This window comes from Candoia aspera, chromosome 17 (genome assembly GCF_035149785.1).
Source record: "Candoia aspera isolate rCanAsp1 chromosome 17, rCanAsp1.hap2, whole genome shotgun sequence".
NCBI classification, from domain to species: domain Eukaryota; kingdom Metazoa; phylum Chordata; class Lepidosauria; order Squamata; family Boidae; genus Candoia; species Candoia aspera.
The window spans coordinates 5,864,804-5,887,214 of NC_086169.1; the positions used below are offsets into that span (position 1 = coordinate 5,864,804).

The 22,411-nt window shown below is 49.3% G+C and overlaps 2 protein-coding genes across 2 annotated transcripts in view; both read left to right on the forward strand.

Moving 5' to 3' along the window:
* Positions 1–22,411, forward strand: part of TAGLN2 (transgelin 2) — a 288,943-nt gene that overhangs the window by 243,664 nt on the left and 22,868 nt on the right. The window lies entirely within an intron of this gene.
* The window catches only part of IGSF9 (immunoglobulin superfamily member 9), a 29,426-nt gene that overhangs the window by 6,337 nt on the left and 678 nt on the right, over positions 1–22,411 (forward strand). The window contains exons 3-19 of the mRNA XM_063316659.1: positions 761–913; positions 2,859–3,010; positions 4,734–4,851; positions 5,996–6,137; positions 6,641–6,786; positions 7,501–7,643; positions 7,732–7,872; positions 8,556–8,672; positions 9,606–9,756; positions 10,102–10,225; positions 10,453–10,628; positions 11,724–11,974; positions 12,886–12,970; positions 14,078–14,248; positions 15,595–15,640; positions 18,133–19,524; positions 21,769–21,914. Coding sequence (XP_063172729.1) covers positions 761–913; positions 2,859–3,010; positions 4,734–4,851; positions 5,996–6,137; positions 6,641–6,786; positions 7,501–7,643; positions 7,732–7,872; positions 8,556–8,672; positions 9,606–9,756; positions 10,102–10,225; positions 10,453–10,628; positions 11,724–11,974; positions 12,886–12,970; positions 14,078–14,248; positions 15,595–15,640; positions 18,133–19,524; positions 21,769–21,914 — 3,654 coding nt within the window. The remainder of the gene's footprint in view (positions 1–760; positions 914–2,858; positions 3,011–4,733; positions 4,852–5,995; positions 6,138–6,640; positions 6,787–7,500; positions 7,644–7,731; positions 7,873–8,555; positions 8,673–9,605; positions 9,757–10,101; positions 10,226–10,452; positions 10,629–11,723; positions 11,975–12,885; positions 12,971–14,077; positions 14,249–15,594; positions 15,641–18,132; positions 19,525–21,768; positions 21,915–22,411) is intronic.

The window sequence follows — 22,411 nt, forward strand, 5'->3', positions numbered from 1 at the left end:
CTTTGCAAATTTGGGGTGCCTTTTCAGAGACCAAAAATTGAAGCCTCTATGCAACACCAATGCTTTGTTGGTGTTGTCGTTTTACTTTTTAGTCTTCGCGCCCCCTTTGAGCACTTTGCCACTCGGCATCCCAGCAGAAAGCAAGTATTGCCTCATGTTGCAAGGATGGGGGGATTTGCCTCAAATGGTCATTCGCTGCCTGCGGAACCCCCTGCCACTAGGCCACTGTGCTGATCCCAAGGAGAGATGTCAAGGCCTGGGATGGGGTGGATACCAAAAAATTGAGAAGCCAAGAAAAAGATAAACTTTTTGATCAACTTCATTGTCCCCTGCTGATGCTACAGAGGACGTTTCTCTTCCCCCTGAAATATTCCCATCATTATTATTGCTGTTGTGGTTAAGTCAAAATCAAGTTTTCGTTTTTCCCTTGGGAGAAAGGCAAATATTTCCTTAACTCAAGACGTTAGTAAAGAAACCATCCTGTTCTACCGGGCATCCTTGTTCCCCATTTCGACAGAGGATTTGCAACCCCTTTGCTCCATCCAACCACCGGGAAATTCTTTGGCGTCCCAACATGCTTCGGAAACTTTTGCTGAGTTTTCCCAGCAACTTCCAAATCGAGTCTTAATTTTCCCCAAGGGCGTAGCTGAAACGTAGCTGTGTTCTTGGAAATAAAGACAATGCTAGAGGCCGAGGCTTCACTTCGGAGACCCAAGCCCTTGGTGAGCAAAAATGTTCTCATCCTCCTTTTGCAACACAGGCCGCGTGCGGGTCCAAGCGGGGGCCTCTCTGCAGATCGACCGGCTGCGCTCCGAGGACCAGGGTTGGTACGAATGCCGGGTGCTGTTCCTGAGCCGCCCCAACAGCGATGACGAATTCCAGAACGGCACCTGGATCTACCTCGTTGTCAATTGTAAGCCTGGGATACCCTTTTTCTTCTGATCAGGGTCTTCATTTGAATTCTCTTTCCCTGGGGGCAGACAGTAGGAATTTAAGGGGCAAAAAAAATTCAAGGGGAGCAGTGGTCCCATTTCTCTCCTATGGGAGCACCTGTTTAAAACAAAACAAAAAAGGACACTGCCCTGTGGAACTCACCGTCGCGAGATGGGGAGGCATTTGTCAGTTTTCATTGCTTTTTGGAAACGATTGGGTAAATTAGTGGTGGTTAAGCCTAGGCTGGGATAACTCAATGGGTTTTATGTATCAGCGGATCATGAGAATAAACTCCCTGGGAAGTCTGCTTCGTTCACAGCTGGTTCCTGAAATTCCACGTGGCCTGATCCGTCCTCCAGGGTTGCAAAAATTGTTCGTTCCCTAGGAAGGAAGCATCTGTTTTCCTGTCTTATTTGGGGGGTGGGGGGGGTTAGAATGGTCCTTCTCTTGAGATTGAACAGAAGCATCAGGGATACTGTGGATGGCTGGAGGGACAGGATTTTGCAGGGGGGGACAATCTGCACACCTTTCCGCAATCTTGTAGCCTGCTTTGGGAAATTTTACCCAATCTCTTTTTTTCTTTTGCAAACGTGTGACTTTTTTCCCAATCCAAACAGACGAGAAGGGGAGTTAGCAAAGATTGTGAGCATCACACACACACCTCGCTGATCCAAGCATGTCATGCCCTACAAATGCGGTTCTTCCTTCGCTGGGGACTCACCTCACCTCCCTCTCCATCTGCCGTCCTTCCAGACGCTCCAAACATCTCCATAATCCGGTTCTTGTCCGTGCTGTTTCCCTAAACCCCTTTGTAATCTGCTTCCTAGCTAATTGCTGTTCTCTTGATGGCCAGCGTTAAAACAGGGCATCCCCCCCCCATTGGTGACCATCAGCCTTGGATTAAAATCGTCAACAAGGCGGAATCTCGCACCGGCTATTGACTTTGACCTGCAGGAAGTATTTCCCTAATACTGAATTGAAATGCTGGTGTCATTTGAACCCTACAGGGGAGAGAACCAGAAGGCCCACATGGCTTGTAGCCCCCCAGCCCCAAACAAATCAGACTCCAGAAGCTTCCCAAAATATAAAACATCTCAGTGAAAATATTAACCAGCTGACTGTCAAAAGATGGCCCATTCCTGATTTATAATCATACCCACAGTCCTCTGAGGTAGACTAATAAATAAACTTTTTGGTTTCTCAGGAAGCTAAGGATGAACTTATTGCAGGTAGTCCCTGCTTAACGACCATTTGTTTAAGGACGGTTCGGAAATACGACGGAGCTAAAAAGTGACTTGCGGCCCATCCTCAAAGTTAACGACCGTCACACCACACCACCCCCCACCGTCACATGATCACAATTTGGGTGCTTGGCAACCAGCTTGCATTAATGACTGCTTGCAGCATCCCACAGTCAAATGATCGTGATTTGCGACCTTCCCGGCTGGCTTCTGACCCAAAAAATCGATGGGAAACAATGGACTTTACGACTGCCGCAATTCATTTTATGTGACTCGCTTTACAACCGCCGCAAAAATGGTCATAAAATCAGGCCCGGTCATGTGGTGCCTTGCTTAATGTCCGCATTGCTTAGCGACTGAAATTCCGGTCCCTATTGTGATCAGTAAGCGAGGACTACCTGTCCTGAAACTTGCTCATCTTAACAGCCTTGCCGTGGCATGATCTGTGATATAACACTCCAGTTAATTGCAGTATCAAGAACAAATTTTACTAACTTGTACTTCTGAAGGAATGCCATGCAGGAGCGCAAGCAGACATTAAGTAAAGCATTCCAGTATTTAGGTAGGAAATCATATTTGTTGCAGGGCTTTACCAGCTTGCACCTGAGACAAAGTCTGTTCCGCGTTGATGTGAAACCCCCTAATCTGGGATTTGAGCAGCTTTTCTCAATCTGTGTCTTGCAGCTCCCCCCATTTTCCAGAAGACCCCACCGTCTTTCATAGAGGTTCAGGACCAAAAGTCTCTGAGCTTGTCCTGTTTGGCCACTGGCAATCCACAGCCGCTCATCTCTTGGAAGAGAGACAGCCAAACCATTGAAAATGGAAGCAAAGTGCAGGTATTTTGTCTTTCGTGTGTCTACGACAGCAAAACCTGGATTAAAGGGACTAATTGGGAGGAAGGGATGTCTGTTATTCTCAGTGGTCTGTTAAATACAAAAGTACATCCTTGGCATCAATTTACATAATGGCATAATTGTGCAAATGTAGTAAATAGCCAGGCATATCACAAGATAAAATGCATGTACATTTAACAGCCTTGTTTAGACAAGTTTGAATGTAATGGGCTTATCTGTGATTTTGGAGGGTGTCTGGGTGGATATTTGGCCCGCTGTATCCAAAGTCTGTTAAATCAGTGTTGCTGGGGGTCCGTTAAATCAGAGTGTTGCTGGGGGTCCGTTAAATCAGAGTGTTGCTGTACTTAACTGCCAAGATTTAGAAACAGATGCAAGGCAGGAAAAATGCAGACAAATAATAATTCAGTGTTGCTCCTTGCCATCTCCAAACAGGAAAGGCAGCTCAAAAGCACAGCAAAGAGAAATTCACAGGCCCCCTTGGAAATGAGGTAGAAAAATAGAAGCCTCTTTCCCCAGGAAGCAAAACTTTTGAGAAATTGCAACAGGATTCCTCACAGTGCAGCAACAGATCTGGCAACAAAATATGACAACAGGAAACTGCTTTTGCCCAAAATTTAAGGTTCTGACAACCTGATCCAGGTTACTCCATTCTGTAGTGTAAACTAAATGCTCCACAGGAGGATCATCTGAACTGGGCCATTGTGAGTTTCCAGCTCACGTATTTAACCTTACAGTGCTCTACTTATTATATTTAGTATGTTTAGCACTTTAAAAGAATATACAGGTAGTCCTCACTTAATGGCCATTGGTTTACTGATGGTCTGGAGATACTACAGGACTTTAAAAGTTACCTACAATCTGTCCTCGAAGTTATGACCATCACACCACCCCTGTGATTGCGATTTGGATGCTTGGCAACCAGCTCACATTTATGACCAGTTGCAGCATCCTGTGGTCATGTGATCATGATTCGCAACCTTCCCAACCAGCTTCCAACAAGCCAAATCAATAGGGAACCATTGATTCACTTAATGACTGCCACAATTTGCTTAATGATCGCCATGATTTGCTTAACAACCACAGTAAAAATGGTCATAAAATCAGGTCTGGTCACTTGGTGCCTTGCTTAACGACTGCCTCACTTAGCAACCAAAATTCTGGTCCCCGCTGCGGTCATTAAGTGAGGACTACTTGTAGTGTAAATCAATGGTGAAAAAACCAAGATTTTAAGGGGATGCAAAACCTTGCAAGCTTAAAACAGGTCTGTCATCTATCCCGAAAGGATTTTGAGTGCCAAACAGCCCTCAATTCTCAAAACGCCTGTTCCGCCCTTAAAATGCTCACGGGATGGTCACAGCGATGCCCCCCAGTGTGAGATGCTGGTTTTGCTCTCAGTATGGACTACTTCCCCATTAGAACATTCTGCGTTAAAAAATAGAAGTCTTGCCTGCCAGTTCAGTTGAGACACAGCACCAATGAGGAAAGGGGATTTTTAAAAAGCCCATTTTTCAAGTTCACCGTTGGTTTTCTGGTTAATGCAGAAAGGAAGACCCCAATTTAGCTGGCTCTGCAGCAGCCTCGCTTTCCAGCTCTGTGGGCAGACCGTCAGGGATGAGAGACGCTCCCCCCCAGCACCCTGAGGATTTGGGTCCGGTCTCCAGCAGGGCATCGCCCAGCCAAAACTAACCCCTGATCTTTTTCTCAGGTGAAAAACGGGACACTCTTCTTCGCTAGAGTAGGACGGACCTGCGCTGGGGTGTACACCTGCCATGCCAGCAATCAGGAAGGCACTGTCATTCACACGACCCACCTCCTAGTCCAAGGTAAGCCCTTTCTGACCCAGAGAGGCTAATTACCCGAAGGAGGACTCATAGGAAGGGACCTAAGAGGTCATCAAGTCCAGCCCCCTGCACCCAGCAGGCTTCACTACACCATCCCCAGATTGCCTTAATAACTTAGATTTCCTCAAACCCCATACAGGTGGTCCTCGGGTTACTGCGGCAACGGGGTCCGGAATTTCCGTCGCTGAGCGATGTGGTCGTAAAGCGCGACGTCGTGTGACCGCATCGCTTAGCTACGGCAATCCCGGCAGTCCCCTTTGCCATCGTTAAGTGAGAATCACAGGTCGTTAAGTGAGGACTACCTGCATTATCAACTCTGATCAGCAGCAGCCTCTTAGATTTGCCAGCGAGGTTTTTTGCCCGCCCTTCTTGGAAATGCCGTAGATCGAAATGGAGGTTCTGGACATGCCGCCGGTGCTCTGCCACCAAGGTGGGATACTCTTCAAATCCGAAAGTAAGGTTCCAGTCCTCATGGTTGTAAATGAAGCCAGATCCTGGTTTAAAGGGTCTGGCTTTTACCAAGACAAAACATTAGTTCATCCAACTTAAGTTAACGACAGCGGTGAAAAAAGTGACTTGCAACTGGTCCTTGCACTTACGACCGTCACAGTGTCCCCACAGATTTGGGCGCATGGCAACTGGCATGTACTTACGACAGTTGCAGCATCCTGGGGTCACATGATCGCCATTTGCAACCTTCCCAGCTGGCTTCCTACAAGCTAAATCAGTGGGGGAAGCCAGATTCACTTAACGACCACATGATTCGCTTAACAGCCGTGGCAAAAAGGGTCATAAAATTGACATGATCACACGATTAACGACTGCGTCACTTAGCGACTGAAGTTCCGGTCCCAATTATGGTCATAAGTCAAGGACTACATGTAGATAGCTCTATCTTGGATACAAATCATTAACTAAGCCAACAAGCCAAGTTCCCCACAGCATGCTTAGGCACAAAACAAACCTACCCAAGGTTAAAACAAACTAGCCTTCCTGTGTTGTGTGAACGCAAGCTTTGAGTGGCTTCAAAGATCTCTCCCGTTGGGGCGCTGGTTCAACTACAGTCTCCGCTTTTCCACCCAGTTTCTGCAGAAATTCGATTTTCCGTCTCCTCCTTTTCTGTCAGGGCCGCCAGTGATTGTTGTCCCCCCCGAGGACGTCACCGTCAACCTCACCCAAGATGCCTTTTTGGCTTGTCAAGCTGAAGCCTACCCTGCCAACCTCACGTACAGCTGGTTTCAGGGGACCACCAATGTGTTTCATCTCAGGTGGGAAAAGGGGAGGGAAGGAAGAAGAAATGGAAATCACCCCAAGACGTTCTTCCTGGTTGGGGAGTGAATGAAGCATCATCGGAAATCACTGAGTGGCCAGCATTCCAAGCGGGACTATTCCACGCTGCAAACTTTTGTTGCAGCCTCCGCTTTTAAAACCCATAAGGCAGCTTTCTCCACAGCCTTCAACAGTGTGGACTTCCTCTCCCAGAATTCTTAGGAAAGGGCCTATTTATTTCTGGGAATTAAATCTACATATCAGAAGGGTGTCCAGAGAACAGAAGGCTGGTCTAAGCTAATATCTAGGACAGTGTTTCTCAGCCTTGGCAACTTTAAGATATGTGGACTTCAACTCCCAGAATTCCCCAGCCAGCATGAATTCTGGGAGTTGAAGTCCACACACCTTAAAATGGCCAATTAAGAAACACCGAGCTAGGATGACAAGGGAGCTGTCTCTTAATGCTGCTTAGTTTGACCTCTCTTTCCTTCCTGGCCTCCAGCCATCTCCGATCGCGGATTCAAATCCTGATTGATGGAAGCCTCTTGGTCCAGAGAACGACCCCGGAGGATTCCGGAAAATATACTTGCATTCCCAGCAATGGGCTGAGGAAGCCCCCCTCGGCTTCTGCCTTCCTGACGGTTCTGTGTAAGCTCTGCTTATTCCAATTGCAGCCCCATCAACTCAGATCACCAGCTGGTAGAAATAACCAAAATGGGGTTGGGGGGAGACCTCGTGAAGAGAGATTCCTAATTTTGCACCTTGGATGGTAGGAGTTGGATTAACTTCATCTGAAAAAAAAAAGTCCTCTCACATTCCCCATTAACTGTTCAGCTGTGGCACAAAGTCTGGATTAGCCCAAACTGAAGATCCCGGCACTTTGCCAGTGTTTCCTAATTCAAGCCTTTGCCGCTTTCTTTTTCTCATCCTCTTTCTCTGTCTACCCCTTAACTTCATAATCCCACTTCTGACACCATGCCACCTTCACTAGACCTAGTTCCTTTCTAGTTTCTCTATCCACCCCTTAACCTCACAATCCCACTTCTGACACCATGCCACCTTCACTAGACCTAGTTCCTTTCTCGCTTCTCTGTCCACCCCTTAACCTCACAATCCACATCATGCCACCTTCACTAGACCTAGTTCCTTTATGGCTTCTCAGTCCACTGCTTAACCTCACAATCCCACAGTTGACACCATGCCACCTTCACTAAGCCTAGTTCCTTTTTAGCTTCTTAATTCACCCCCTGATCTCATGATCCCAGGCCCTCCTTTGCTACTGCCTAATTCTTTTCTAGCTTCCCTCCCCATCCCCAGACCTCATGATCCCACTTCTGACACCATGCTGTCCTCCACCTGCAGATCCTGCTCGAGTCAGTGACATGCCTCCAGAGACCCTTCTGCCAATTGGAATGCAAGGCACGATCAGGTGCCCCAGCAAAGCCAACCCTCCCCTGCTCTTTGTCAGCTGGATCAAAGACGGGCAGCCGTTGGAGATAGGCAAGGTATGTGTTCGGAGTGGGGTGCATCCCCCAGCTTCATTGGTGTTTTATCCGATTCTTTTTCTGAACCCCGCCTTCTCCCTTTCTGTAGTTCCCAGGCTGGTCCCTGAGAGCCAACGGGACTATTGTCATTGCCACAAGCAACGATGACGCCCTTGGTGTGTATGCTTGTACCCCATACAACAGTTTTGGAACAGCTGGCACTTCAGCACCCACACGGGTCCTCCTCAAAGTGAGTAAGAAAATGAACTCTGAGCTCCTTAATAAAATATTCCAGGCATCTCCTCTCTGTCAGTGCCGGCAGAGATGTGTTTATTCTCCTAGATGTTTAATATGTTGGTCATTTTCCTGTTGAGGTAGTCCTCGCTTAACGGCCATTCATTTAGTGACAGTTCGGACTTACGACGGTGCTGGAAAAGCAACTTGAGTCTGGTCCTCACACGTGCAACCATTGCAGCATCCACACGGTCACAATTTGGGTGCTTGGCAACTGGTTCGCATTTATGACCGTAGTAGCGGTCATTAAGTGAAACCACGACTGTGCTTACGATCTGACTCCGGGTTTCCTTTATTTATTTATCTATCTATCAAATTTGTCATCACCCATCTCCTCCTTTGCTGCGAAGGTTGTCAGTGTGAGGACTGGTTGCAAAGTTAATTTTTCATCACCGTCGTAACTGCAAACGGTCGCTAAACGAGGACGAGCTGTAATGTTGAATTTGGCAGGCCTTGCGTGTTAACTAGGGATAGCTCGGGCTGCGCTGTGCATGTGATCAGTGGTTCTTAAGCCAGTTGAAAAACTTCTATCCTGCTTAAGAACTCCTGCTTGGCCCTTTTATCAGCAGTTTTAAGCTGTTGTTCTGCTCCTAACAGTTGCTCCCCCTTGTGTTGTTTCTCCTGCGTTTCATTTTCCAGGACCCTCCCGTGTTCAGCCTGCGGCCCAAGGAGGAATATTTCCAGGAGTTGGGCCGGGAGCTGCTAATTCCGTGCGTCGCCCAAGGGGACCCTTTACCCATCGTGTCTTGGACAAAAGTGAGTCTCAGCCGCTTTGCAAAAGTCAGACTATTTCTGGGAGATTCAGTAGCTGCGTTTTTTAAAATAACCTTTCAGTACTGCCTGTTGTGTACACCCTTACCCAGGTGGCCTGCAACCCTCAAACCACAGTATAAAAAATGTGCTGTATCTGCCAAAGGTGTCCACGGGGTGGGGGTCAAAGAAGTCAGGATGGCAGTCACCACTATAATAATAATAAATTACTAAATTATAATTTAATGCCAATCACTCTCTCTCAGCCCAAGTCACCTCACAGGGTTGTTGTTGTGGGGAAAATAGGAGGAGGAAGGAGCATTGGGTACAGTCGCCGCCGTGAGTTACTTATAAAAATAATAAAGGTGGGATATAAATAAATAAAATAAAACAAAACTTGCATGCCTCCCGACTCTCAGTGACCCTGGGCGGCTCACAACAATCAAGGGAATTATGATATTACCAATAACACTAAAAAAATAAATGGCAACAGTGATGAAGCAAGGGGTCTCCTCCCTCACCGAAGTCCTGGTGAAGATCCAGGTCTTCACAGCTCCTCTGAACACCAGTAGAGTGGGGGCCATCTGGATCTTAGGGGAGACCTCATTCCATAGGACAGACGCTGCGAGAGAGAAGGCGCACCTTCAGGGCCCCGATAGATGACACTGTTTAGCTGAAGGAATCCGGGGCGCGCCAGCCCTGCAGGATCAAATTGGCTAGGCAGATGTCATGGGACACAGCCGGTCAAAGCCCCATGTGATCAAAGCCCCGCCTTTTTTTACATACGGCATCACACATGTAAAGCTGGGCAGAGGGGGTGATCTCATGGCGGTGGCCCCTTCTAAACTTTTTTTAATCCCCTTGCAGACCCCCCAGCATATGTAACACAACCCGATTGCTTGCTTTTTTTTTTTTTTTGGCTGGTTTCCTGCGGTACAGATGGGTAGCAAGACCCCGGTCAACGCTCACGTGGACAGGAACAGCAGCCTGATCCTGCGGCCCCTGACGAAGGAGCAGCACGGCTTGTGGGAATGTGCCGCCAGCAACAGCGTGGCCAGGGTCAGTGCTGCCACCACTGTCTACGTGTTGGGTGAGTTCTCACTTCAGAGGGCGGGTGGTAGACTTCCCTAACCAGCCTGGGAGCCTATTGAAAAGCGTTTGGGTGTGAAAGACACGCCGACGGCACCGCTCGTGAGGGAGCGTCGCGTTCGGCCGACAGCTTGAATCGGCACGCCTTTTCTCCCGATGTCCACCCTGGTCTCTAAAAAGCACAGGACGCTAGTTCTGGTGTTCGCTGTGACTTGGAGGTGGTTATTGCATCCCTCAAATTTTGTTCGATGAACTCTCTTGCCTGTGATCGTCCCTAAATCTCTTAATCGGTGCCCTTCCGCTGAATCGAGTTAAACTGATGCAGCTTCCCTTCTCCCCCTGCCAGGCACCAGCCCCCATGCTGTGGCCAACGTCTCCGTGTGGCCCCTACCACAGGCGGTTAATGTGACCTGGGAGCCAGGATTCGATGGAGGCTATTTCCAAAGATTCAGCATCTGGTACACACCAATGTAGGTCTTTGGGGCCATTCTCTGTGGGCTGCTGGCCGGCCTGTTTCCTTTCCCCCCTCTCTTTCTTTCTGACCGTATTAAAAATACTTTCCAGATGGCTTTGTCCAAAACTTTGTCGAATCTCTGTCTTCTTTCCGTGGGGGCAGAAGAAATTCACCCCTCTTTTTTAAGCTGGGATTCCGGTTTCTCCGTGCGTTCTTTCATGCGAATTGTTTTTTGCACCATAGATTGAGACGCCTCAACCGCCCCCACCACGACTGGACCTCGCTGCCGGTGCCGGTGGGGGCTTCCCACATCCTTGTGGAGAACCTGCAGCCGGACACGAGCTATCAGTTCAGTGTGTTGGCCCAGAACAAGCTCGGCAGCGGCCCTTTCAGCGAAATCATCTCCACCGTGCCACTGGGTGAGAAGCCGTTCCCGGTTGCGTTGATCTGGGTGGGTGGTTATTAGCTTCCCTCTTCTGATCCCCAGGTTTCTGGTCAGCGTAGCCCAAGGGGAGGTAACTGCCAGCTCTTTGAGGTTGACCGGGTCAAGAAACAGGCACGGCAGGGATCCAGGAAGGCCCCTTATTGTAGTAAGGAAGAATCACAGAATCTTGAAAGCCTGCCCATGTTTCTCTCTGTCCCGCCTTATGCTAAAGAAAATCAAGGCAGGGTGACCTTGAGTTTCTTTCTCACCCTCTCCTCTTTCCCAGGACCATGGAATCTTTGTGCAGGTCACCCCTTGACCGCTCACTCATTCCTCCCCTATCCTCAAAATCAGCTCTATATTCCTTTACCATAACCTTTCTGAGCTGGGAGCACATTCAGAGCCTCTGGCGGGTGCCCTCACAACACAGTTGACTTGCCTCTGGGGGCACATGGCTGAAAAGGCAAAGGAATTTCCTAGAATGTGCTGCACCGTTCCAGTACAACATGGAAGCTTCCCTCCAGATGCAAATGATGTGGGAAACCGGTGCTTGGCTTTCCGACCCAGCAGTATTTTAGTTTTAAAAATAAATTCTGCAAAAGTCAGGTCAAGCAGGAAGATTAGGAGGGCCAAAGAGATCTGCGTTCCTCAATACAGGTAGTCGTTGGCTTACAACCATTTGTTTAACCACCATTCAAAGTTACAATGGCGCTGAAGAAAGTGACTTGCGGCCAGTCCTCACACTTACAACCGTCGCAGCATCCCTGCGGTCACATGATCAAAATTTGGGCACTTGGCAACCGGCATGTGTTTATGACGGCTGCTGCGTCCTCAGGTCACATGATCACCATTTGTGACCTTCCCAGCCAGCTCCCAACAAGCAAAATCAATGGGTGAACGTGTGATTCACTTAACAATTACGTGATTCACTTAACAGCCATAGTGATTTGCTTAACGACTGCGGCGAAAAAGGTCATAAAATCGGGTACAACTCACTTAACCACATCGCTTGGTGACCGGAAGTTCCAGTCCCAGTTGTCATAAGCTGAGGACTACCTATACAATTCCATTTCTCTTCTCCCTCTTTCAGGGTTCCCAACTCAGACAGTGTCCCTGGTCTTTCCCACCACTGCCTCCCTGGTCTTCCTTTCCCCACCCCAATTCCTGAGATCCAACGAGACCACGCGGGGCGTCCTCCTCCTGTGGGAACCTCCACTCCACGACCCTTTAGCCTTGGCTGGATATTCCCTGGAGCTGCGCCAGGATCAGGGAAGGTGGGAGGTCCTGAGTGGAACCATTCCCAGCTCTGAGACCCAGTTCCTGGTGCCGGGACTCATCAAGGTGCGTTTGAAAAGGATCCGGGATCAAGGTTTTGCAAGGCCCTGGAGAATCCTCAACCAGAGGGGTGGGGCTTGCATGGAAAAAAATGAATTATTTAGCATAAGTATCAGGCACTAATTGGGAGGGGGGAGCCAAGTTTAGGATGGTGGAAGCATGCCCAGGGTGCATTCACAACATGGCTCCTAGGGTGGGGGTGGTCAGGCCCGCCACACCATTTATTTTTTATTGGTGTGCAATTTGCTATTTATGTATGAAAACATGTCCCCCGCCTGAAGCCGACCAGACTCTAGAACTTCCATAGTTTTAAAAAAAAAAACCACACAATCGGGCTAATAATTCATTAGAGTAACTGTTTCAGTTCAAGTCTCAATTAAGTGGGAAAGTAAAACGCCAAAATTATGGAATGTAGCACCGCAGAGACACTTAATCCCCCAGGCCCTTCAACAGAGCCATTTACAGCAAGTGTTTTTGCTAATAAGTATGCTTGAGGCTGGTGCTTAATTTGCAGCATCCTATTTAATTATATCCTTATTAAAAGGATGGGTTTCTTTAAAAAATAATAATAATTGGTAGCACCAAAAGTCTGGTGGACAGATCTGGATAGTATGTTGCCTGTTCTGATGTGAATATGAATGCCTCCCTGCCTGAGAACCTCAAGGTTCACTTTTTAAAAGAAGGAGCAGCCAAGATTCTAGTCCTCTTTATTTTAAACGCAAAACCCAGTGGAATGTTTTTGGAAGGGAGAATGTATAGAATCTGAAAAGGTGAGTGGCTTATCCAGTTGAGGGCTATCTGCTGGCCCGATTTTATTTTTGTCTGTATACATAAAGCCTTGGTCCATTGCTTGCTTGTCATGGTGGGGTGGATGGTCATAAAGTCCGTCTCCTGTCTCCTTCCCCCTTCCAACACAGGATACCTTTTATGAGTTCCGCCTGGTGGCTTTTGCCGGTGGCTACATCAGTGACCCCAGCAACATCGTCAATGTTTCAACCACTGGTAAGTCCAAAGATGTGGCGTATGAGAGGATAGTAAATCCTGCAGCTAGCCAAAGATGTGCTTCAACCTGTTTGAACTGTCTTTGGTAACAGTCCAAAAGAACCTCATTTGTTGCCTGTTTAAATATCAGGAGTAATTTTTTTTCTTTTCCAGAGATTCCAAATTATGTTACAGATAGTCCTTGACTTATGACCACAATTGGGACCGGGACTTCTGTCTCTAAGTGAGCCAGTCATTAAATGAGTCACACCCAATTTTACCACCTTTTTGCTGCAGTCGTTAAGCGAATCACCATGGTTATTAAGTGAATCACGTTGTTAAGCGAATCCAGCTTCCCCCATTGGCTTTGCTTGTCAGAAGCCAGCTGGGAAGGTCGCAAATGGCAGTCACATGACCCCAGGATGCTGCAACTGTCATAAATCATGCAGGTTGCCAAGCGCCTGAATTTAGATCACATGACCGCAGGGACGCTGTGACGGTCGTAAGCGTGAGGACTGGTCACGAGTCACATTTTTCAATGCTGTCGTAACTTCGAATGGATGTAAGTCGAGGACTACCTGTACAGTTTCTGCCTAGGTTAGCTCAGGAGATTTTATTCCTCTTTATTTTTTTCCCTACTCCCCAATTTGGAATAATTAGCCCTTTCAAACCTCTGCTTTGGTGTTGCTTCGTTTCTGATCCTAGTTTTGTCATAGAACTTCCATGTTCAGATGCCGTTTACCCCCGATTGTTTGCAGTGGGCAAGCAAGAGAGCGCTGTGACTTTCACCCCCTGCCTGTTTGGGCACACCTTGGAGAAACCAAGTCTGGTGGAACAAGTGGGTTGTGCCTGGCCAACTGGGGCTAATTCCACAAGCTGTGGTTGTGTGACCCCAGGTGGTTATCTTAGATGGTAATCTTCAGTAGCAGATTATATATCGTTTACTGACTCTCCACTGTTTATAACAAGCAAAACAGAACAACAACCCATAATACTTTAGTTAGCAGTTCACTGCATACACAGGCTGGGCTTGGACAATATCTATGCCTCCGTGAACTCTAAACAAGCTTGATGTGTTGTGTGAATGCTACTTTTTAAACTCCTCTGGCTTTTTCTCTGTGCCCTCAGGAATGGAGGTGTACCCTTCCCGTACCCAGCTCCCCGAGGCCCTACCCCAGCCTGTGCTGGCAGGGGTCATTGGCGGCGTCTGCTTCCTTAGCGTGGCCATCATCTTCAGCGCCATGGCAGCTTGCGTTATGAACCGGAGGAGAGCAGCCCGTCTCCGCAAACGCAGGCAAGGTAGGCTGGCTGCTGAGCCCCGCAAAGCGCGACAGTTACGTGATAACAAAAGCAGCAGCAGGACAGGACAAGGAAGAGGTTATGGTGGGCAGGGGTTCACCAGGCTGCCCCTTCTGAAATCCAATTGACCAAGGAAAGAAGTTTGGGCATATCATGTGGATCTTTGGGATCAAGAGGATCCTTGTCATTTCCATTTCCTTCCTGGGGTAAGGAAGCACACAGAATCTGGAGCTTGTGTTTCTCAGCTGAAATACATTAGGAACAATATTACTGTCCCATTTTCCACTGTGGAATGCTGGACAGATGGCATCTGCCTCGGTTTCCCTTGGGGGGGATTGCTCCAGGGAGCATAAGCCATTGGCGGAGGGCCAGTGCATTGCAAAACAGTTGCAGAATCCTTCTGGGGATCCCAACAAGGCAAAATCAGGACGTGGTGTGGACCCAGCCCTTTGGTTAGAAAGAACAGCAAGCTTTGCACACACAAACGGTCTCCCAGATCATCAGTGCGCTGGGGGTACTTGACCTCAAAGTATCGGAAGGCGCACAGTCAGTTCTCTACTTCTGGGATTGGCCCAGGAGTGTGGCGGTCCTTGATAAGGCGCCACAAATTTTAGGCCGCTTCAGAACCGTGGAAAGCTTTGCTGGCTAAGCTGTCGTGCTCCTCCCCTGGAGTCTGTAGCGGAGGGATGTTGTTTCAGCAAGACGTGGAAAGGAAGAGGCTTTGTGTGGCTGTTAACCCCGCCAGGTAGAGTTACCAATTCTTCCTAAAGCACCAGATTGGCTTCTGCCATCGTTGGCACTGGAGCAGAGTGACCCCTGGGCTTTGGGGTGCCGGGAATGGAAGTTAACGTTTCCCTCCCAAGTGAAGGAAGCCATATTGTCTGAACTTCCTAAGGTAGCACCAGGGGTCAGGCACAAGATGGGGCCCAGCATGGCTGGCTGGGGAATTCTGGGAGTTGAAGTCCACACATCTTCAAGCTGCCAAGGTTGAGAGACACTGCCCTAAACACTCAGCTCCCCATTTGCCACACCTCACACAGCAGCAGGAGACAGGGCTGTGGCTGGAAAAGCATCTTGGCGAATCCCTCCTTGGCCCCAAACCCACGTACGTTTCCCAGGCATTATCTTATTTTTTTTTCTGCTTTTATAAGCCAGTATAAATTCGATTTTTTTTAAAGAAGATGGGAAGCGGTGGTTCTGGAGGCGTCTGGGAACTCGAGTCCAAGGGCGTGGCTGCAGGTCGTGGTGCGGCCATGTCCGTCCCGTTGCAAGATTATTTTATTAATTGCTTGATTTTGAGTTCCTCTCCGTGTGATCTCCCCTTTTGTGTTCTCATGACCTTCCAGATCTACCAATTGTGTTTTCCTCCACCAAGAAGCTTCTACCTGCACAGTAAGTCATACCATTGCGTTAATTAATTCTTCCTTTTCCTGGTTCCTCCCCTAGCCCCCTCCTCTATCCACTGTTTTTTTTTCTAAACAGGCCGCAGGGAGGGCAGTGAAGCGATGAGGGGTATTCTTTTCCATAATGGACCCCTCCTAGATGCATGGATGTCCCCTCCCAGAATTCTCCGGCTGGGGAATTCTGGGATTCCATGCATCTGGCAGGCTCGAGGTGAGACAAGTCATCTGGGAGGCCGGAAACAAGCCAGGTGGTCCTGTTAGGTACGCTGAAAGCCCAAGAAGATTTGACCCGTTTTGGAAGGGTAAAAGCTATCGGTTCTGCTGCTGGAAGTACGTGAAGAGCAGTGCCTCCAGTTCGTGGGTGCCAGCTCTCCAAGGTCAGAGCACAGACACGAGAAATACTAGAGCGCCACTTTATTGATATAGACTAGAACAGTGTTTCTCAACCTTGGCAGCTGTAAGATGGGTGGACTTCAACTGGCTGGGGAATTCTGGGAGTTGAAGTCCAGCCACCGTAAAGCTGCCACGGTTGAGAAACACTGGACTAGAATAACAGAATCTTGAAAGCCAGATAGTGTTTTCCTTTCCCTCTCTCTCTTACCAAAGAGAGTCAAGGCAGGCCAGTCTTGAGTTTCTTCCTCACCCTCTCGTGACTTTCTGGGCTCAGCTGAAGTTTTTCTGATGGCTGCTGCATATTTTCATCAAGGCACTCTTCTGCACAAGGTATCCTGTCAGTCTGATCGCAAAGGAATCCTTTTAATGCAGCTCCAGGTAGTCCTCGCTTAACAACCACAATTGGGACCAGAACTCAGGTCGCTGAGAGATGTGGTCATTAAGCAAGCCAGACCTGTTTTACAACCATTTTGCGGCAGTCGTTAAGCAAATCACATGATCATGAAGCGAACGACGTATCGTTGAGTCGACCACATGGCTCCCCATCGATCTTGCTTATCGGAAGCTGGCTGGGAAGGTTGAAAATGGTGATCACGTGACCGTGGGATGCTGCGACCGTCGTAAGTGTGAGGACTGGCCATAAGTAACTTTTTCCAGCGCCGTCATAACTCCAGATGATTGCTAAATGGATGGTCGTTAAGCGAGGACTACCTGTATGCATGTAGAAAGCTGACAGGGGTGTTCTGTTAACTCCTCCTTCCAGGTGTATTCATGCAAATTCCTGGGTATGGCTTGTCCCCAGAGCTGAATTTGGTGGGCGTTTAGGAATCATGTACAATGAGAACTAGAAATTTCTATTGGGAGTGGAGATGTGAGAATGGTGATGACTAGGAATCTGAATACTGCACCAGTACCATATAAATATAGGGACGTGGTGGCGCTGCAGGTTAAACCGCTGAGCTGCTGAGCTTGCCGATCAGAAGGTCGGCGGTTCGAATCCGCGTGACGGGGTGAGCTCCCGTTGCTAGTCCCAGCTCCTGCCAACCTAGCAGTTCGAAAACATGCAAATGTGAGTAGATTAATAGGTACCGCTTCGGCGAACAGGTAACGGCGTTCCGTTTAGTCATGCCGGCCACATGACCATGGAGGAAGTGTCTTTGGACAGACGCCGGCTCTTCGGCTTTGAAACGGAGATGAGCACCGCCCCCTAGAGTCGGACACGACTGGACTTAATGTCAAGGGAAACCTTTACCTTTACCTACCATATAAATATAAGTTTCAGACATAGTGATATTTTCAATAATAGGTTCACCTGCTTTACAAGAGGAATTTCATAGTGAACTATTGCTGGAAATTTCTGTCTTCATCACAGTATCCAGTTCTCATATTGGGGAACAGAAAAAGATTTGGGGAGGGGGGGAGTCAAACTTATGAACACAACTAAAGAATTCTTTGTTGTTGTTCTTGTTACTATTTTTTCAAGACAAAGAACCAGGCAGCCATAGACGTAGGAAGTTTGCAGCTAATGGAAATCCCATGTTGAAATAGGAAGTTTGCAGCTGATGGAAATCCCATGTTGAAATTCTGTTTTCTATAAATTAAAAAAAAAAATCAAAACCCTTTGCCTGTAGGAAGCTGGCTTGTCAGAGAAAAGAATTTGAACCCTTCAGATTCTGTTCCTCTTTGTTTAAGAGGTATTGAACTTTTCAACAAAGGCTTTTGCCGCCTCAGGATCCAGAGAGATGGAGCTTGATGGCGTGATGGTTTGGAATTGGTTCTCATTTGAACGTTATTTATTTCGTAGCCCATTTATTCACCGTGCAGTATGTGACTAGTTCTCTGTGATGCCAGCAGGGGGGGGGGGGACCCAGTTTTTGGAAGGGCCATGTATCTTGATGGCCTCCAGGCAGCCTTCTCCCACTAAGGGATCCTCTGGAGAATTCCCAGAATTCTCAGCAACAGCTAGGCCGGCTGGGGAATTCTGGGCGTTGAAGTCCATCCATCTGGAGATTGCTCTGGTCGGGTGGAAGCGGCATCAGCTTGCTACCAGTGGGTAAAACAAACTGGGTCTCTCTCTCCCACCCACAGGCATTCTGCAGGTGCTGCTAACCCAGACAGCATTGTGAAGCTGAAATTCCAGGGGTCTCCGTATCACAGCCTTCGCCGCACCCTCTTCTGGGGAGAGAAAGCCGGCCATAACGTCAGCCTCGATACCTCTGGCGGCCATGCCATGAACAGCTCCAAATATGTCCTCTACGAGAGCCACGTGGACAGGCCACTTCCCCTTGAACGCATCTCCCGAGGCTCTGACGGCCGCTTCGTGGTGCAGAGCGAGGATGGGTCTCGAGGACAGCCGGCACCCCAATCCCACCCGTCCGTGGAGAGCAGCGAGGCCCCGCCAGAGCCCTATCTGCAAGTCTTCTCTCCTCCCAAGGAGCCCGTGTGGCAGAGGGGCGTCCATCTGCGGCCCAAGAACGCTGGCCAGGCCCAGCAGGAAGCCAAGGCGTCTGCCCATCGGCAGGGCCGCTATTTTGACTACAGCAGCAGCACCCTGACGGAGGAGGCCGAGCCCTTGCGTGTCATCAGCATCAGCCCGGTGGCCACCATGCCGTACGGAGCTATCCAGGATACCCAGTGGTCCCCCGGCTCCATGGCCTCTTCCCCGTCCTCCTCGCCCCACCATACGTTGAAGGCTTCAGTTCAGCCTCCGAGCTTCCAGGCCGGTGCGAGTAATTCGGTCCAGAGCGGGATCCTGCAGTATCTGAGTTTGCCCTTCTTCAAAGAGATGAATGTGGACGGCGATTGGCCACCGGAGGAGAATGAGAGGGAGGACACGCCATCGCCAGAGCCCATCTCCCTCGAGCCCGGTCTTCCGGGCAGCGCCAAGCGCCCTCCTTTGCCAGACCAGGACAAAGCCTCTGATCCAACCTACATGGATATGGAGCCTGATTCCGACTCCTTTCAGCATGAGCTGGCGTCCACTTCTCTCCTCAGGCTCCCGGACCCCGATACGGGTCCAGCAAGGGCCCCCTTACCGGGGTCCCTGGCTTGTCCACTTTACCTCTGCTCTGAGGCAGACAGCCCCCCACCGAAGGAGCAAGGATGTTGGTTGTGGACGCTGTCGTCACCATCATCACCCTCGTCGCAGCTCCTTCCAGATTGCCGCCAGGCCGAGCTGCCCCGCCCGGCCCTCCCCTTGCCCGAGCTGCCCCCCAAGTCCCTGCCCCCCGAGAAACACAAATTGCCCGCTGCTGGTTTCCCACCAGGCCCCCCCTCTGAGAAGTTCCTGAGGGGCAGCTTGACGAGCCAAAGCAGCGGCCGGGGCAGCGCTTCTTTCTTAAGACCGCCGTCGTTGGCGCCCTCGTTGGCTGGCAGCTACCTCAGTTCCCCGTTCGGAGAAGTGGCCAGCTGTCAAAGCAGCTCAGTGGGAGAGGAGAACAGACCCCAGAAGGAGAGTTTAGTTGTTGCATTGGAGAAAAGGTGAGGTCGAATCCTAGGGTGGTTTGGGCGAGAGCCAAACGAGACTGAGAATTTTTCTGGAATCTTTCCTAGATGGTCCCCAGAGAAGGGGTGTGAGGTTCAAGAAATGAATAAAATGAACTAACAAGCTTCTAGTCCTTAAGGTGGGGCCTCCCACCCAGGTGGCCTCTGGTGGAATTGCAGATACCTGTGAATTAAATGCGTTATTCCAGGGATAGGTTCTGCCAGGAGATGGAATAATTCATTAATACTTAATTAATTGGCCAGATTTGAACAACCTTGGTTTAATCCCAGGAGGTGGGAAGCAATCTGGTACGCAGCATTTCATGTTTCAGGCAGAAGAGGGAGCAGATGATCCTGCTGTGTTCTGACACTAGGACTGGTGAAAGAGGAAAGGGGGGTTACGTAGAGATTTTCTGGTTTGGCTGCAGCACCTCCAACAGGAAGGGATTTGAGGGATTCCAGTAGAAAGTCTGCAAAGGTATTCCTGTGCTTCCCTGGCACAGACGTCCTTGGAGGGAGGATGCAACTTTTCAACTTACCCTGAACACCCAGTGCGGTGTTCCCATGATGTGTAGTACACCCCTGTTCGGGCTTCAGACAGCAGTTCACACCTCATGTTGAAAAACCAACAAGGGTTGGGTTCTTACACTGGTGCATTACAACCTTCAGCCTCATCTGGTCTGTTGGGCGAACGCAACCAGCTTCAGTTCCCTTTGAGTTCGGCTCAGCTGCTGAAGGTTGCCCAGCTGAGATTTGTGGGTTGTTGGAAGAATTTTTGCCGAGAAGGAAATGCTCCAAATCCTGGGAGACACAGTATCCCGGCTGGCTGGGCCCCATGGGTGCGAAGCTGCTATCCCCAACTTAACCACAAGGTGGGGATATTCCCTCTAAGCATCTTTTAACTCAAAACTGAAATGCCCCCAAATTTCCATTCTACCACTTCACCTTCAAACCGAGGAAGGGGAATACCTTTGGGGCTTGTCCTTAAAAGGGGAACAGCTTTAGGGGGAGATCCTGGGCCAGGTTGCCATGAAATGTCTGCTTGCAGAGTCCTCTCCCCAGTGCCCTGCAGCCTCCCTGACTTCCCCACCCCCATCCGCCCAATCCCGGGGATGAGGAGGGTCCTCCAAGGGGGAGGGCCTTACTCAGATGGGGGGGAGCCAGGGAGGCTGCAGAGGGTGGAAAAGAAGCAGAATGAGGCTAAACATTGCTAGCAGAAGCTGCCTGCGCCAGGCTGAACATTAAAGGAACCTCCAAGAAATCGAAAAGAAATCATCTAGCAACCGGCCAGAAAGATGGACATCTATTTGCATGAAAGGTGGGCATCTTTACCCCCCCCCCCACTTCTCTTAACTGCCACAATTATGCTAGAAAAAGAGAGGAGGGAGGGAGGGAGGTACGGATTTCAGCAGGTTCTAGCAGCTGGTGAAAATGGAAGCTGCAGTCAGCCCTTTGAGGTAGGCCAGGGCAAGGATTCGGGGAATGCTACTTTATTGTTGCAGCAAGCCTAAATTTCTCTCTGTCTCCTCTTCTATACTAAACAAAACAAGGCAGGGGGAAAGGTTGGGGAGTTTCTTTCCCGTGCTTGCTTTAACCTCTGGATTTTGTGGTCTCTTAATGGCCCTTTCCTCCCCCAACATCAGCTCTAAATTCCTTTGCAGGCGGCCCATGTGCTCTCTCATTGGGAGCCCGGCGGCGTATAAATTTAATAAATCATTATTTATTTACTCTCCCCTCTGTAACCTGTTTTAGAAACACAGCCACTTGCCTTGCACTGAACTGGAGCATTGTCAACTCCAGCCCACAGTTAATCTCTTAAGAGTCCCAGCAGACACACACCTAGCCCTGTCTGGCGCCTGTATTTGGGGCATTCAAAGAAGATGGTTTACCATTGAGTGATCTTGTGTGTGTGTGTGTGTGTTTGTGTTTTTGCAGGCACGCATGCCTTTGAGTCACTCTTGACTCCTGGCAACTGCCTGGACAAGTCCCTGCAGTTATCCTGGCAAGGCTTTTCAGAAGTGGTTTGCCCTTGCCTCCTTCCTAGGGCTGAGAGAAAGTGACTGGCCCAAGGTCACCCAGCTGGCTCGATGCCCAAGGCAGGACTAGAACTCACGGTCTCCCGGTTTCCAGCCTGGCGCCTTTAACCACAGCACCAAACTGGCTCTCTCATTGAGGGAAAGCCCATCTCTGTATTTGCATTTTCCTCCCCCACCCGGCTTAACTCTCTTGCTTTTCTTCCAGGAGGAACACGTCCGTGGATGAGAACTACGAATGGGATTCAGAGTTTGCTCTGGAGTCGGACTTATTGGATGCCCTGCAGCTCTATCGGAGTGGAGACCCCAAAAGGCCAATTTCCACCATCGCGGCCCACGAGTTGGAGAAACAGAGTATGCAGACCCAGCCTGTAGGAAAGAGAGGGTGCAAAAAGGGATAAATGATAGCTGTACACCACCCGGAGTCACTCTCTGTGGGATGGGCAGCTATATGAACATGATGTAAATAATAACAACAACAATAATAATAAATGTTGCACAGCAAACCAAGCTCATCCCCCTCCCTTCTCTGCATCAGTCGAGGCTCTTTATATGTCTGATGAAGTGAGCTTTTAATAAGAATTGTTAGTTGGAAAAAGTGCCACCGGACTCCTCATGCTGGACTGAGAGCAAGCATCAGGAGAAGTGAGGTAGGCTTGCTTCCAAATTTGGCCACCGCTGCCTCCAAATCCTACCTTTTAAAATTAAGTTTCTAGTCCTCATGGATGTGAGGGTCACACTTCACAGGCAGTATTCGCTGAAATGTCCAAAGCTAGGAAAGATGGGGGTGAGGTCGACCCAGTCGGGTCCAGGCGCTCTCCCGATCTCTCTCTCTCTTTTTTTTTTTCCCA